The sequence below is a fragment of the Haliotis rufescens genome, unplaced genomic scaffold (genome assembly GCF_023055435.1).
Source record: "Haliotis rufescens isolate VD_foot unplaced genomic scaffold, xgHalRufe1.0.p SCAF_19, whole genome shotgun sequence".
NCBI lineage: Eukaryota > Metazoa > Mollusca > Gastropoda > Lepetellida > Haliotidae > Haliotis > Haliotis rufescens.
The window spans coordinates 1,776,087-1,792,476 of NW_025963879.1; the positions used below are offsets into that span (position 1 = coordinate 1,776,087).

The 16,390-nt window shown below is 42.6% G+C and overlaps 1 protein-coding gene across 1 annotated transcript in view; it reads right to left on the minus strand.

The window, feature by feature from the left end:
• Positions 1 to 605: 605 nt before the first annotated feature.
• The window catches only part of LOC124113023 (E3 ubiquitin-protein ligase Su(dx)-like), a 42,171-nt gene continuing 26,386 nt past the window's right edge, over positions 606 to 16,390 (minus strand). Inside the window, exons 16-20 of the mRNA XM_046473264.2 lie at positions 16,006 to 16,146; positions 15,129 to 15,249; positions 14,102 to 14,206; positions 7,564 to 7,660; positions 606 to 6,245 (exon numbers count right to left, since the gene is read on the minus strand). Of these exons, the coding sequence (XP_046329220.1) occupies positions 6,073 to 6,245; positions 7,564 to 7,660; positions 14,102 to 14,206; positions 15,129 to 15,249; positions 16,006 to 16,146 (637 nt within the window). The 3' untranslated portion in view covers positions 606 to 6,072. The remainder of the gene's footprint in view (positions 6,246 to 7,563; positions 7,661 to 14,101; positions 14,207 to 15,128; positions 15,250 to 16,005; positions 16,147 to 16,390) is intronic.

The following is a 16,390-nucleotide window of genomic DNA, read 5'->3' on the forward strand; positions in this document are numbered from 1 at the left end:
GATGTCAATCACTGGATTGTCTGGTCCAAACTCGATTATTTACAGACCTTCTTTTCCTAGAGGTCTTCTTATTTGTGTGAACAACGTAGCATTGGTACCAGATTGTGATTTCAATGCCCATCATTCTTGGAGTAAAGGATATCAATAAAACTTAAAGTCTAAATAGGAGACAGTATTCAAAATCTAACGTTTGATAGAGAAAATGCCTTTAAGAAAACAATCCCAATATTGTTGAACTATTATCCAGCATGGAATAATTAGTTTAATACCATGCTTTTTGGTCTCTGTCTTTGAAAGATTCATTGCATCCGTGAGCGTACCTCCCTAATATTTGCGGAGTACTTATATCTTACGTGGAACCTCATCTCAACCCACCTGGCAACGTGATCCTACACTGAGATGTGGGAAATTGACTGAGAGAGGAAGTATAGTTTTATGCTGTTGTTAGCAGATACCAACCATGTGGTCGGGGACACCAAAAATCTGAGCAAATTGTTTTGCTGTGACCAGTCAGTAAAATAAGCATCGGTCTGTGACCTTTGGAAAATTGACAAACTTTAGGAACATGCATTAATCCAGTCAATAAAACAAACTATAAAGCAAAGTCTATTCAGCCAACAGTTTATTCACAGCACAATTGATTCCAAAATAATTAAAGTAGGGTTACAATTTCAAAATCAACTTTGACAGGGCTGAAATCTGTACACCAGACATTGTTGGTGTCTGCTTAACATAGGCTTCAACAAGTGTTGACAGTTTCCTAGTACACACTCAATACATACCAGTATTACCTGCAGAGTGTGCACGTCACAGGGAGTTCCTGATTTAATATGTACATTAGTTACATATCAAGATTACATATATCATAATCTTTACCTATATTACATTGTGTGAAACGAGACCTAACAGAAACATCGACACAAGCTAGGACTTTCTGATATGCAATCAGAAATTCAAATATAAAATCAAACATTTTGCTGGAGATTTTAGACATTTTCTTTCAGACACAAGATATTTTAAGTCATCTTGTGTCATTTCTTGTGAACTGAATAATCTGATGTGCATAGATAGGAATATGCAATGACTCACACTTGTATACTTGGAAACAAAATCACAATGAAACACATAAACAACTATAATGCTTTGATATGATACAAAATAGGAATAAGGTTACGGAGAGATTTGATTAATTTTATCTGTAGTCGTAATCTGGTTAAGCCAGAACAAAATTTACAAGATAAACATGTATTTACATTTGATAAAATAACCAATGACTGGACAATTAAAAATTAATGTACCACTACACACCACTCCATCTGCATGAAAAAACTGATGGACTATGACTGAAGCGCTCACTTAGAAATATACTAAAATAAAATTCTAAAAGAAACAGCATAAAATGTGACTTATAGCTGTTTTGTCATGTACTGGTGAATTTTTGCATTGTGCAAGACCAATTTAATTATTTGATTTTGTAGATTTGCCAACAGCCAAAACAAACACAAAATATACAAAGGATCAGTTTTATGCTAACTTAGAAAATGATGACGTCTTATCTTCACAAAACTCGGTCTTGAACCAAAAGTTAATATACAATTCCTATTGTCTATTTCATTTTTGATCAGTTACGATACATTCATCCATACAACAAGGAAGCAAATGGTATGGCCTTAATTAGATTAAAGACAACTGTACAAACTATCTGCAGAGTTCAATGGCATTCATAGAACCCAATTTGTTATGTTGCCAGTTGTTATGTATGTTTCTGACAAGTGGAACACAGGAAACGAAGGACATTTATATTCCTTATACTGTATCGCTGACCAGTATACAGCATGTTTGAAGAACATTCAAGTAAATTATCTTATTAATGATATGAATAAAATACACCCACATGATATGATATAATTTACACATTTTCTGTTAGTCAGGACATCCAAAGAAATCTCATAGAATAATATCATGCCCAGGTATTTGAATCATTAGCGTGTCCTTGGTGTGAACCAACAAGAAAACAATGCTGTACTGCACAACCACATGTGATTACTTTCAAGGTTCACAGAACATTTTAGAAAAGGGTGACTGTTGGTAATGTTCTGTTAAAATACATGCTAATCTCAAAGTTTTCTTCAGTATAGTTTATTCAATCAGACGTCTAAATGAATGAAGTTCTACCACCAATATAACAAAAGACAATATCAGCTAGTGTGAAGGAGACCAATATACAGTACAGAGAAAGACAATTCAGAAATATACACCCATATCATCGTGCAGACTCTGGAACAAAGGAAACTTGTCTTTGGTTTATTGCAACATATGGTATAGTGTATAAAAAAGAAGCATGAGTGTATGGAGAAAGCTTATTACTTTTCACAAAGGAAGGACTATTCGGTATAATAACTTAGGCAAATAACCATGAACACAGTGGTAAGTGTGGGATTACCATGTTATGATGGAATCATGCATAGACTGTAGAGCTACTAAAGTGTGTGAACATGTAGTTGCAACCATTCCCAAGACTGTAACATGAAGTACGAGCCAAACAGTTCAAACCATAATACCAAAAGTTGAATCGCAGGGGACACACACAGGACCCGACAACTTCCCGAAAGCATTCTGTTATACCTCAAACATGAGCATATCTTGTCCAAAGTCCTGAAGTAGTTCGTAAGTAAATCTGTATCATCAACCACTTTTGTTCGGACTAAATTGGCTAAATGAGTTATTGGCATGAATTATTTACCCAATTATCACATTGAACCAGCAATATGACATTCAGGGGATGTCTCATAAGTTTTCAAGTCTAATTTCTCAAATAAGACCATATGCTGTTTGTGATGCAGTATCACATTTGAGTCTTCAAAACATCTGAGATCTCAAATAAGTGATAAGGCTCAACATGTGAGAAGGCAGACATGACCCTAGCTGGCTACATTTACCGTATCCCCTCATACATTCCTTGTTTAATATCAGTGTTCTATTTGTAACTACTGGAGGCTACAGATGGTCCCATAAGAAAAGTCCAGATTGTTTTCCTAAACCTGTACCAGTCAATGTTTAGTGCTAAAGGATGAGAATGGTATATAGATCCTAAACATACAGTTAAACACTGTTGTGTCAACTTTGATGTGTCAAACTGACACTTGTCTCGAAGTAAATATGGTCCCTGCATATTCCTTCTTTATTCATCATTTTGGTTGTGTTGAGCCTCGGGTAACTCGAAGTAATTACGTAGGTTCCGTCAACTTCGATACAACAGTGTATGTCTGTATTTCATGATTTGTAGCCTATCGAAGATTTAGAAGTGTGTTGTAAATCCTACAATGGACATCGGTAAACATTTCTTATGGGACTGTATGTAGCCCCAATTGTGATAAATGGAAAACCTGATACAGAGCAGGAACGGGTGTGGAGATTGGATAACAACAGCCAAAAAACCTGAGTCTGGCCAAACCAATCACACACTGGGTTACCCATCACCCAGCCACTCAAACCAACGTCACATTGATGTGATGCTTCTCTACAACTCCAATCTTATAAGACATGACAGTGTACAGGACTTCCAGTATAGAATCATCAGTAGAGAGCAACACCATGCCTCGTAGCAATGAGAAAAATAAACTTAGTATGAGATAGTAACTAGTGTCGTAGATTACCAACTGCATAACAGGCATAGGTCTGACATCCACAACATGATAATTTCAGAACGTGCAAGTATTTACAGAATCGCAACTGGCAAGACAGGGTGACACTTTCATGTAATCTTTTATTATAATGAGAGATTTTTCAGTCTCAATTTCTTGTTCCCTGTGAATACACCAGCATTGATAAATCTTCTGATTTTGTTTTGTTTTAATATATTATTTACATTTATAAGGTTCAAATGTTCATTTTTATACATTTGGACAGCAGAAAAAAAGTTACTCTATTCTGTATAATCCGATGATTTCAGGATCTACTTCTATACGGTTTCATACAAAACTGATTAGCATTCATGTTTATTGCATGAGCAACAAAACACCCAGTGTTATTGTAGTAACATACATGAAATCAATAAAAAATATAGAAAAAGACATTTGACTTTTATACAATACAATCCTGTATACAAGCTATAGTACATATAAGACTGTACATACTGGTACTAAGGTGAAGGTCACTCTAGAATGAGGCATGTCGTTCAGTGACTCCTCATTTCAACTGGGCAATAGGGAAAGCAGGTAATATGTAATCCTTTGCTGATATCGTTATACACTGGTTGTTGTGCAGATATCATAAATGTCATCACAATAAGAAAATGCATTCCTCTAATTTATCTCTCAAAGCCCTGAATTTACCAAAATGATTGTTGATTGTTGGTGAAAATTTGAAAAAGAAAGGAGAACAATTATCAACAGAATCACAATAAATAAACAGGATAAATCACAGTAAAATGATGCATGCACTGAGTATCAATAATAACCACAAATATGCCCAACAGAAAAAGTTGGTTTCTCCTCTTTGCATGAACCGATGCTCTGGTGTTTAGTTTGTAATCCCAAGTAAGTGCAGATTCTGCTTTTTCTCCTAGCGACAAAGCATCACTGCCACACAATAGGCATGATACCACTCATAATACGAATATTTTGTTCCCAGATTCAAAGGGACATTTTCTTCAGATTATAATATACAGATACAGAAATACCAAACCAACAGTCGTCATTAATTGAACATAACAAAAAAACCAAAACATTAATCAAAAATAAATAGTAAGAAAACATACAACAGATTTCAGATATCTCTGGTTTACTGACAATCATATTCATGACTATCACTGCCAAGTGACATCTAATACCAAGCCTAAACACGACAGGAACTTGTCAATCATACTGAAGATGGTCTACAAATTCATTGTTTAAACATCACATCTGTGTTGATATCAATAAGTTACATCCTAGTAGCTCACATCATTTCTGCATATTATTATGGACTTGATGCAAGCTATCCACAAATTCAGCTCTGTTAGTAATATTTACATAATAAATTAGTAACACTGCCTGAAAGGTAATTAACACAAACCGTTTATATAACATTGTATAATATAGATACAATATGAAATGTTCTCATAAACTGCATTTAGCAAACTCAAGCAAGACTCAGGAATAGCTTACAACTTGGGCAACATCATTAAATCCTACCAGAGTAATGAATAGCTTAACCCTTCTTTGATGTGTACTCTTAGAGTTATCTCCCTTCACCCTTTCATCAGACAGCTCCTTCCCACGTGTGACACCTTCGTTACAAACTCAGTAACATCACTGCCGTCAGTGTGCAAGTAGCCAGTACAAGAATCTTGAAATTTGCCCTCTAACCCCAAATGTAGTCACGTTTATAATTTTGCTTATATCTTTGGGAATGCCATCATAGTGAATTTTGAAAAGGTTTACGACTGACCAGATTTCACAGATGAATTTACCTTTTTGTTTGTTTGATCAGATTGGTTTGAGATTGTAGACAAAAGGAAAATCAACCAATTTTCCCCCCTTACATTCTTACATGGTAGTTGAAATGAAATTCAAATTGACAAACAAAGAAATTAATTTAGCAGGGGTAAGAGTATTCAGCTTCAAGGGAGTCATCACTTGATTGTAAACATAACAGTCAGTCGGTTGCAAGTTCAACTCCAAAAGGCCACCTATCACAGTGGGGAGCTTTGACTGGTGGCAGCGATAGTATAGAGAGCTCTGCAAACAGGCTATCGCTGTGAGGAGCTTGTTTCAACTTCCACAGAGTGTCCAATCCTTCCCAGGCATCCATGGCATCCATCACTGAAAGGTTAAGATGCTCAAAGAAATGGTGTAAGTCTAAACCCCTGTTGTTCCCAGGGATCACTTCTATATACATCCACTGATAAGAATGTCAGTGTATATACAATCTCTGGTACAGTCCCAGGGTTAAATCACAAGTTCCAGCTGTAATATACAGATTATCATCATCTCAGTCTGCGTCATCAACGTCAGATTACAGATGTCATACTATCTTGACATATTTGTCTTTGTACATAGAAAAGATGTGACATCTAGGAAATGCCTTTCATTATTCCTGGCCAAAGCCTTCTGTTTCTTCAATGGCATAGTTGAGTTTCTCTACAAGTTGTTCGTAGCTACGGTATGGTGGGAGGTCAAGTCTGTTGAAACATGTGTGACTCCTTGGCAGCCATGTCTCTTTGCCAACCTTCTCTATACAGAATCTCTGAGGTCCATTGCTCCCTAAAATGACAATCAGAATATTCAAATTTAAATGGAAGCAACAATACTTTTCCATCAATCTATAAAACAAGAACCTATGAGGAAATTTATGTTGACATTTTGTTTTGCCCTAATATTTCAGACAGTCATAATCAGTTGGTAAATACATGTAGCTTGAATAGATCAGTCTCATTTTGAGTATCAAATAGACATACAGCAGATAGAAATGGCCATCCTGTGCATATCCATGAATTCTCAGCTTCATAAGGCTTGAGTTTCGATCATAATTGTGGCTTTCTTTATTTGTAAGCCGTAAATTTTCTGACTATGTTGCTGAAAATTAAAACTCATTAAAGTCAGATCTAAGTTCTCACTACCGCTAAAAAGGATATGAAGACATCCCATTACAGGTCAAGACAGAAAGACCAATTGTGAACTTTGACCCACCAATGAAATGACTTCAATAAACTGGTGACTACAAATTTAGACTACGTTCACCATTCAAAATTTGAACAAAAGAATGTTCAGGAATGTACAATAGAAGGCAGAAACTGTATGGCAGTACTTCTAACGAAATATGCAAAGTGTCTTCCGTTCAAATGTTCATCCCATTGAAGCAAGAGAAAGACAATAATTTTGACGGAATCAGTTGTTCAGTCTGTTACTGGAAAATGCCAATCAAACAGCCCGTAACTGTAGTTCGGAATATCCCCATGTTAAAATTTTCAAGGTTGCATGATTAGAAAACACATTCCGATTGTCACTTTCCTTAATTGGTAAGCAATGCTTTAATTGGTCGGATGAAACGTCGTTCTGACATGACACGTAATGGGATGTCCTCAGATCTTTTTTCAGAAAGAACTAAGATTTGATTTTAATGAGATTGTATGTGGGGTACAATTTAGATGGAATTGATAAAAAAAAGATGTCAACTATAGTCCACAGAGTGATACTTTCACACAAACTCAGAGTTGTGTATTGTCCTTTCTTGTTCATATTTTAGACATTACAGCAGGTCAACTAGCCACTAATAATACTCAAAATTATCTCTTCCAACAGATGCCACATGTAGCAAATTCAAACAACTGTTTCAAGGACATTCATTTTTTTATAAACAGTTACATGAAATAAATGTATCTGTCATTTAGATACTTTACAGGTGACTGACAGATGACACCAATCTGAATCACTGTGCACACCTAACAAAGAGGCTGGCTACAGAATGTCAATTTTAGGAACAGAGAGAATGGTAAACATTTTTCTGAAACTGTACAAATCAGAAGAATTTCTTGGTCAAAGCCACTGAATAGAAAACAATTTTGATGTAGTAAAGTATTACCCATGAGTTCTGCAAATCCTCCAACTGGCAGTCGACAGGTCCCTGTCACAAACTGAAGGAGACGCGTTCTCTTCTCATTGTCAATCTCACGCACAAACTGAAAGAAAGAATTTACACTCATATAAATCACTGACTGATGGTCACACAGTGTTAAAAGCGTGGGATTTGATTGAAGGGTTACACTGTGTACCTATTGTGGGATTTTCGGACCATATTTAAATTAAAGGTACATGATGTTTTCAATGCTATCACTAATTGAAGGTTACGCTGTGTACATATCAAGGGATCTCGGACCATATCAGCAACTGTCCTAATCACAACATCAACTGGGACAACGTCCAAATCCTCTCTAACAACCTCCATGATTTCACTAAAAGAAGACTAACAGAAGCAGTCCACATTCGCCACCACAAGCCATCAATCAACAGAGATCAAGGTTATTTCATCCCATCCACCTACTATGAACTCATCAAGCAATAATCACCTATCCTGCTTAATTGGCTTCATGTCCCATTGGCTTCTACCTATGTGTTCTGTCTATCATGTTGTGACACTATTATCCCTTTGTTGTCAACACCTACCTATGTTATCCCACTCATGTATGAAATTGTTACTGTTAATCCTCCACCTACTATATATATTCTGTACTATGTCCCTCATTCAGTCTTGATAGACACAATTTTATGGATAACAACTTCTTTAATACTGTAAAAGGCGACGTTTCGGTATAGATCCTTATACCGTTGTCAAGCATTCAGTCTTGCTTGACAACGGTATAAGGCTCTATACCGAAGCTTGTAGAATTTTCCTATTCGGAATATTCTATAGTAATACGTTACCACTTGTTATACCGAGGCTGTTGTCTCCCTCAACTGCTCTTATAGCGAAATCTACCACAGAGATCTCAATTACCTCATGCAGCACGTGCGTAGCCACCTCAGCTGCCATGTGACACCCTTCACATGGTCGGGGGGGCATCAGCCAAAGTGGTAACGTATTACTATAGAATATTCCGAATAGGAATATTCTACAAATTACATTAAGTAAGACGTTACCACTTGTTATACCGAGGCTGATTACCACAGTAGGCGGTGGGGAGCCTACAACCCGAACCTGACTGCTCGTGTTCCTTCCGACCAGCGGAAGTAAACAACAAGGCGGAAGCACACGATGCGCATGCTCCCAGCTTGGCGTTACCCTATAGGAATACCAAAGCACCCTGAAGCGCATACCATAAGGCTCAATCGTCTTTGCCAATCAATTGGTGACTCCAAACGGCCCCACTGGATAGGTATTTCATCGCCGCAGCGGAGGAGAACACAGTATCAGTGTGAGCTAAATCTTAGATCAGGTTAAACAGTCGGAAAGAGGGAAATCAATTTCATTCGGACCATATATCCCAGAGCAAGCCTACTTCAAGTGTGCATTAGGTGCGTGACCTAATTCCAGTATTTGTAAGCATGCATCACAAGGTTGGAATACACGACAGACAATTAAATACATAATTGTCAAAATACAAATAAGGACAAAACACACAAAAAGCCGCCCTCACCTGTGGTGTGAGTGCGCTGGTTTGCGGGACCCCTACTCCTGTACCCACGGCAGTGGGAACATTGGAGTCGACCCAGATTGACCACCGTGCAAAAGTCTGAAGCCTGAGGAGTTTGGAACTGCGCTAGGAAACACCCCTTAGATGACTGCTTGTGCCGCAATCAGCGGCCCAAGACGGTGCACACCCTCCACGTCGTCATCAGAAACCTTTCTGAGGTAATGATTGGCAAAAACCAAGTCAGAACGCCAGAAACAACCTCTCAATATTCTGTGAACAGTGATATTGGAGTGTAGGGCAAATGTTGCTGCTAGCGCCCTGATCTCGTGCGGGTTTGACCCGGCAACCGGTATCCCCCGAGACCGGTATGCCAGATTGATGACAGAACGAAGCCATAACGCAATCGAGTTGCGAGTTATGTCAGCAGTCCAATTAGGGTTACACGATATGAACAGATGGTCACGCCCTTGTCTGCGTTCATTTGAGGCCTTAAGATAATACTTAAGGGCCCTAACCGGACACAGTGATCTGTCCTCAGTATCAGCAGGATGTAAGATTTCCTTGAGTGATCTCACAGTGAATTCTCTCTCCGGAGAAATGCTGTTTTTCAAGTCACATGCCGAAACGATGCACTACTCAAGGGTTCATACGGAGCTTCCGTAAGTGAAGACGGCCTTTCTTAAGATCTTGCTGTTTGAAACCATTGATAATACCCCAAATCACCAGGTCTTTTGAGAGACTGGTACCCATAGCAACGTCCCGTACCGTAACAACGGAAGAGACATAGTTGGCAATGGAACCCCCAGAGAGTTTCTGGGTCTCTCGTAAGTGAGACATGAAACGAGCAACGTCCTGCACAGATACCCTCACTGGCGAATGAATGTGATGTTTGCAACTCCACTTCGTGAAAATAGCCTAGCATGCATTTTACACCTTCTGGGTTGAATCACGATGCATACTAATGTATGCCCGAGAAGACCGACGAGAAAAAACCTTTACTCCTCAGTCGCTCGGTGACAACATCCACGCGTGCAGATTGAACTGCCCTGCGTTTGGATGAAGTTTACAGGTGTGAGGGTGGATCGGTAGATCCGGTCTCACAGGCAGTGGGAGTGGCGACTGCGTGACCTGGGCCAGCAAGTCGGGGTACCACGATCTGTTCAGCCACATGGGCGCGATCAGCAACATTCGACAGCGAACTCCTCGGAGCCGGCTTAGAATGAGTGGTATTAACACCGTCGGCAGGTAAGCATAAGCGTCCATTACCGTCAAGTCTAACGCGAGAGCATCGTGATCAATGGCCCTCGGGCCCTGGTGATACAAACAACGGGCGTTGATTGTTGAACCTGGTTGCGAACAGGTCGACCATCGGACAGCCACTGAAACACTACTGGATTGAGCATCCACTCCATGGGGCTCGGATCCCGAGGCCTCGACAGAGTGTCTGCCAGTACGATCCGCACACCGGGAATGTGACGGGCGCGTACCTGGCACGGGATACTGTCCACCAGAGCGTTAAACTCGATGTGAGATCGAGTAGCGAGTGACTGTGGGTTCCCCCCAGTTTGTTCACATAAGACGCTACCGTCCTGTTGTCGGTCGCCAGCATGAGCCAGGCATGGACAAGACAATGCTTCCAGTGATTGACTGCATTGATCACTGCCTTGAACTCGAGGCAATTGATGTGAAGATCTAGTTCGTCTACGCACTACAGCCCCGAGCTCACCTCTCCCTCTAGATGGGCGCCCCAACCCACTAGAGAGGCGTCTGTATACAGGTTCAAAGTGGCCTGTAAGGGCCGCATAGAGACTCCTGATAAGACGTTGCAAGGGACCGTCCACCACTCCAGATGCGGTCGGAGCCGATCTGGGAGGGCAACGGATGCACTGTTCTCCTCCTGTGCTAACAACTGGATTAGAAACCGTTGCAGCAGGCGGTGTTTGGGAGGACCCCGTTCGGTGCAGTCCTGGGCTGACACAAGTAGCCAACATCTGATCCCAAAAGTGAACTGTCTGTTGCACCGCTAAGACTTAGGCAATCATCACCTGAATTTTGTGCCACTGGTCTGGGGGGGACAAAAAGGCGATGAGTCACCGTGTCGAACCGACCTCCAAAGAACTTCAAGTTCTGTGAGGGGGTTAACTCGCTCTTGGGGAGATTGACAATCCACCCCAATTGCTCCAAGTGCCGAAGTGCGAAATCGAGTTGACGAGACAGCACGTCCGTCATCCGATTCGCCACTAGCGAGTCGTCCCGGTACGCAAAGTACCTGATGCCCCTCTTGTGGAGGAACCCCACTATGGGGGTGGTTAACCGGGTGAACAGCCAGGGAGATGACGATAGGCCGAATGGGAGTGCTACCCACTCGTAATGCCTGCCTTGAAAGACAAACCTGAGATACTTGTGATGGTCCGGATGGATCGGTTAAGATAAGCATCCTTCAGGTCGATCGATGCTAGCCAGTCGGCGGGCATGATCAGAGCTTTCAGGTCTGCCAAGGTCAACATTCTGAACTTGGGCGGCTTGTGCAGGTAAAACTCGTTGAATGACTTCAGATTGTGAATCATTCTGAGTTCGGCACTGTCTTTCTTGGGAACGAGAAATATCCTGGAGTAAAACCCCGGTGTTATTTCTGGTAGGGCTAACTCCCATACCGCCCTCTTCTCCACCAACCTGCCGATGGCATCGGCCAGGATGGGAAGATTGGTTTCCGAATAAAAACCTTCCAACGGGGCAACGGTGAGCGGCGGATCCGCACTGAGATCTAGCCGATAGCAGTACCGGATTGTACCACCCACGGATTCGAAAACTTGTTCTCAGTTCTCCCAGTAAGTCTGGAGTCTGGCTCCCACCGGGGAAGGAGAGGGGGGCCTGACAGGCTGTGGCAGGCGCAACTGTCCAGGGCCGAGTGACTCAGGTTCGCCTACGGGCCAAACCGAAGATGATGCTGTCGGCATAAGAACCCCTCCAGTGAGAGTCACCTAGACGGCTAGGACATCCCCCAGTTCCCCTTCTTCTGGCGAAAGGGCTGCTGATTGCCCTTACCGGAGTCCTCAGGGCGGGGCTTCTTCCCGGAAGAAGAAGGACCCAACCCCTTAGACTTGCCGGCCGCAGCATCCTGGGGGGCACTCCGCTTAGGGGCAGCACCCAGGCGTCTATGCAGGGACCAAACAAGATCGAGTGTTGGCCGAGAGGCTTCGGCAGACGAAGAAGCCTGTTGTTCTTTCAGGACCCCAGGGATCTTGTTGTTATAAAGGGTCCGTGCAGACCAAGGCCGCGAAAGGAGCATTTCCTGGTTGGCAGCGTCCAACCCTGAGGCGGCAAGATACGCTTGGTGACTCAGAAAATGGCACGTGCCGAAAGAAAGGCCGAAGCCCCGGCAACGTACTCAAGGGAAGCATTTAAACCGAGCAAGCAGTTGTAAATGCGCTGGTCTCGATCCGTGGGAGAACCTTCGACCAGACTGGCTGCTGCAGCCAAGTACCTGTCTCCATGAGACATTGCAAGCATGGAGCGCCGAGTGAGGATGTCCAGCTGGTGCAAGGTAGCCTGCGTTACCATAGCAGCCGGTGGGCCACGGACACCCAACCGCTCAACATGGGCCTCTGCGGTAGGACCAGCCTCGGGAAAGGCAAGGTCATGAACCGGGAATGAATCCTTTCTCCATGACGGGGGAGGCAACGGGAGACCCCGACCGGAGGCCGCCGCGAAGACTTTCTCCAAGGAAGGCTTGATCCCGCGCAACAAGGTTGATGCGGGGAAAGTCTTTTCGGACGACTCCTCGAATACCTCGGCGGAACCCACAGAGCCGTGGATTCCCTGCGGTACCGGCAGGGGCTTAGGCATGTCCTCAAAGAGGTCATATACCATAGCCACGCGGTCCTTAACCGACAGCGGAAGCAACAGTTCAGGGGAAGGACCAGTGACCACGGAAGCCGTCGCCGTACCGGTGGACCCCACGTCCTAAACCGCGGCCACTGATGAGCCTGGGGACGGAACAGCCAGCGGCCATCCTGAGATAAGGCCACCAGCTTGGAGTCCACAAGTTGAGAAAGTAACGCTGTGACGGAATCCCTGGACAGCCGAAGGGCTGCCAAGGGATCCGCCGCAGCCGTGGAGGTGGTACCCTCAAGGGGATCCCGACCGGATTAGCCGGCCACCACAGGGATGGAAACAGACTTCACGTACAGCCTGTAGCGCTCGAACGCCTCAGGCCCCAGACCCTCGCACAGGGCGCACCGGGTGTCCCCGCAAGGAGCCCTGCACCGCGGGCAACAATCTCGGGGATCCCGAGAAGAGAGGAATTTACGGCACAGGGGTAGAGGGGGTGGAGGACGGCGAGACTTTCGTGTCTGACATTGTTTACTATGAACAAAGAGTAAAACATGGTTACAACACACACACCACCAATATTCACAAACGGACATTTTCACAAGAAAATGAACGAGCATTGTGAATATAGAACATACTTATGTAGTATATAGAGAAATAGGTTATGTAAACCCCCAAGACATACTATAACAGGGGAACGTAAGACGCAACGTGCATACGAGACACCCCGCAAGTATATAGAAGAAAGGGCAGGAAAAAATTTCCTTTGGGCAGGAAAAAAAATTCCAAGCGTAGTTACAGAAAACGCCCCGAAAACAGTTTATATGAGTCAATAAACAGTAATAAATATCACCAAAGGTTGGAAAAACAGGAAAGCTTCAGAGCAGTCAATATACGTCTTGCTGGAGCAAGCAAAGAGACAAGAGTGGGGAGTCACATGGCAGCTGAGGTGGCTACGCACTTGCTGCATGAGGTAATTGAGATCTCTGTGTTAGATTTCGCTATAAGAGCAGTTGTGGGAGACAACAGCCTCGGTATAACAAGTGGTAACGTATTACTTAATGTAATATCGCTTTTTACATTATTAATGAAGTTATCCACTTCTAAGTGATGCCTATAAAACAATTTATCAAGGGATCATCAGACCCGACTGTATACCTTCCAGAACCAAACGATTTGCTTGCTGTTTCTCTGGTAGTGCCTGTAAATGGTACTACGTTCCCAGTCATCCACATCAATCTCCTGCATACCACACAGCATCAACTGAAACACAAAGTTACATGTATATGGTACAAGAATTTCACACTGGCCACAAAATAGGACCATGACAAGCAATGGTGTTCTCATTCTGTTAATTATCGTCAGCTAATCACTGCTAATAGGAGTAGTTAACACACAATATATATCCAGCACATGTGATACATCATCAATAGACAGCATCAGAATTCAGACTGATCCTAAATGTGAGCATAGCACTATTCATATGGACCACATCTTCCTTTTACACTAAGTGTCTGATTATGCAGTGCATGCCAAACCCCACATGAACTTTATCTATTCTTATGGTAAGTGTTCAGTAGAAATACTGTAATGCTACTGTGCTACTGTTGTGCTGTACTGTGATGCTGTTGCTCTTGTGCTTGTGACCCATACTGTGATGCTGCTGTTGTGCTAGTGCTTGTGAGCCGTACCGTGATGCTGTTGTGCTAGTATTTGTGAGCTGTACTGTGATGCTGTTGTGCTAGTGCTTGTGAGCCGTACTGTGATGCTGCTGTTACTCTAGTGCTTGTGAGCCGTACTGTGATGCTGTTGTGCTAGTGCTTGTGAGCTGTTCTGTGATGCTGCTGTTGTGCTAGTGCGTGTAAGCCATGCTTGTGAGCCGTACTGTGATGCTGTTGTGCTAGTGCTTGTGAGCTGTACTGTGATGCTGCTGTTGTGCTAGTGCTTGTGAGACGTAATGTGATGCTGCTTTTGTGCTAGTGCTTGTGAGCCATACTGTGATGCTGCTGTTTCGCTAGTGCTTGTAAGCCGTACTGTGATACTGCTGTTGCTCTAGTGCTCATGAGCCGTACTTTGTTGTTGTGCTAGTGCTTGTAAGCTGTACTGTGATGCTGCTGTTGTGCTAGTGCTTGTGAGCAATACTGTGATACAACTGCTGTTATTAATGCCAGACACTAGGACTGACCTCCAGCTCCCTCTCATCGAAGTACTGCAACCATTGCAGAGGCACCACCTCGTTAAAGCCCTCCAGGAACGCCTTGCTCTGCTCCTCAACTCCTCGAGTGAAGCGCCAGTTCACCATCAAGCTGAAATACAACATATACCTCAGTTGCAGAGTATCAGGTTACTATCTAGTTCTTTGGCTCACATTCTCGTCTAAAAAAACCTCTTGAATGATCAACTGTTTAACACTGCACTCTGCAAGATTCCAGCTATATGACGCTAGCTGGTAAATAGTATGGACCAGACAAACCAGTGATTAAAATGGGTGTGGAAAATTAATGCCCAACTCGTTATGTCCACTCATCCAGATCACTGGACAGACAAATGTATCAGCTTCAGATCTCTGCGGACAACCTATAAGTTTACCAGACATTTAGTCAAGTTTGAGCAAATACTTGTACCATATACAACTATGAAAACATCTGAACATTGTGAGTATGACCAAACAATCCCACTGATGGCAGTCTATTGCTTACAGCTCTGAATTCGACCATACTTTAAATGCTTTAGGATACCTCCTCTGATGAAGCCAATCACTCTCTTATCCCACTTACTGTAAAAAGCTATACTGGATGCCAAAACCATTTTTGTTTGACTACGGTGTCAAAATGGACAAATTTTGGGGGGACAACACACCATTATTTTATCTACTATCTGGACCAGAAGACTTTGTATCTGGACAAGTGAATTCTTACTGTTTACTTGTCAAGGGACAACTTCACAAGTTCCATATTTCCACACATCTTAGTGATAACAAGAGCTACAATCCACTAAGTTGGGGTAGAATGACATGCAGTAAACCAAGTCAACTTGTTTCCAAGAATTGTTTTTATGCTTACTTGATGTACTCCTCCTTGTTCTCCTCTGTTACTTTGATGTCTCCGCCGCCCTCCTTGAGATCATGCTGTTCAATCTTACCCAGTACTTCAAAGTCAGCCTGGAAGTACAGCTCCAGGCCACACTCATCAATGTTGTTGTCTCTGTAGGAACACAGTCCAAGGTTAGCCAGATGGACTTACGTGGCAACACATTACTACATAACAATAGGGGTTTGACGATTCACCTCACATTTGGTGCATCATGATACTCCTTGCTAGGATACAATTATCGTATTATGAGGACATGTATCAATACAAAACAATACAAGCATAGTCATGGGCGACAAAATTGAATGAAACTTATTGTAGAATACCATTTTCTGTACATTTGGCGTCCACTCTTTCA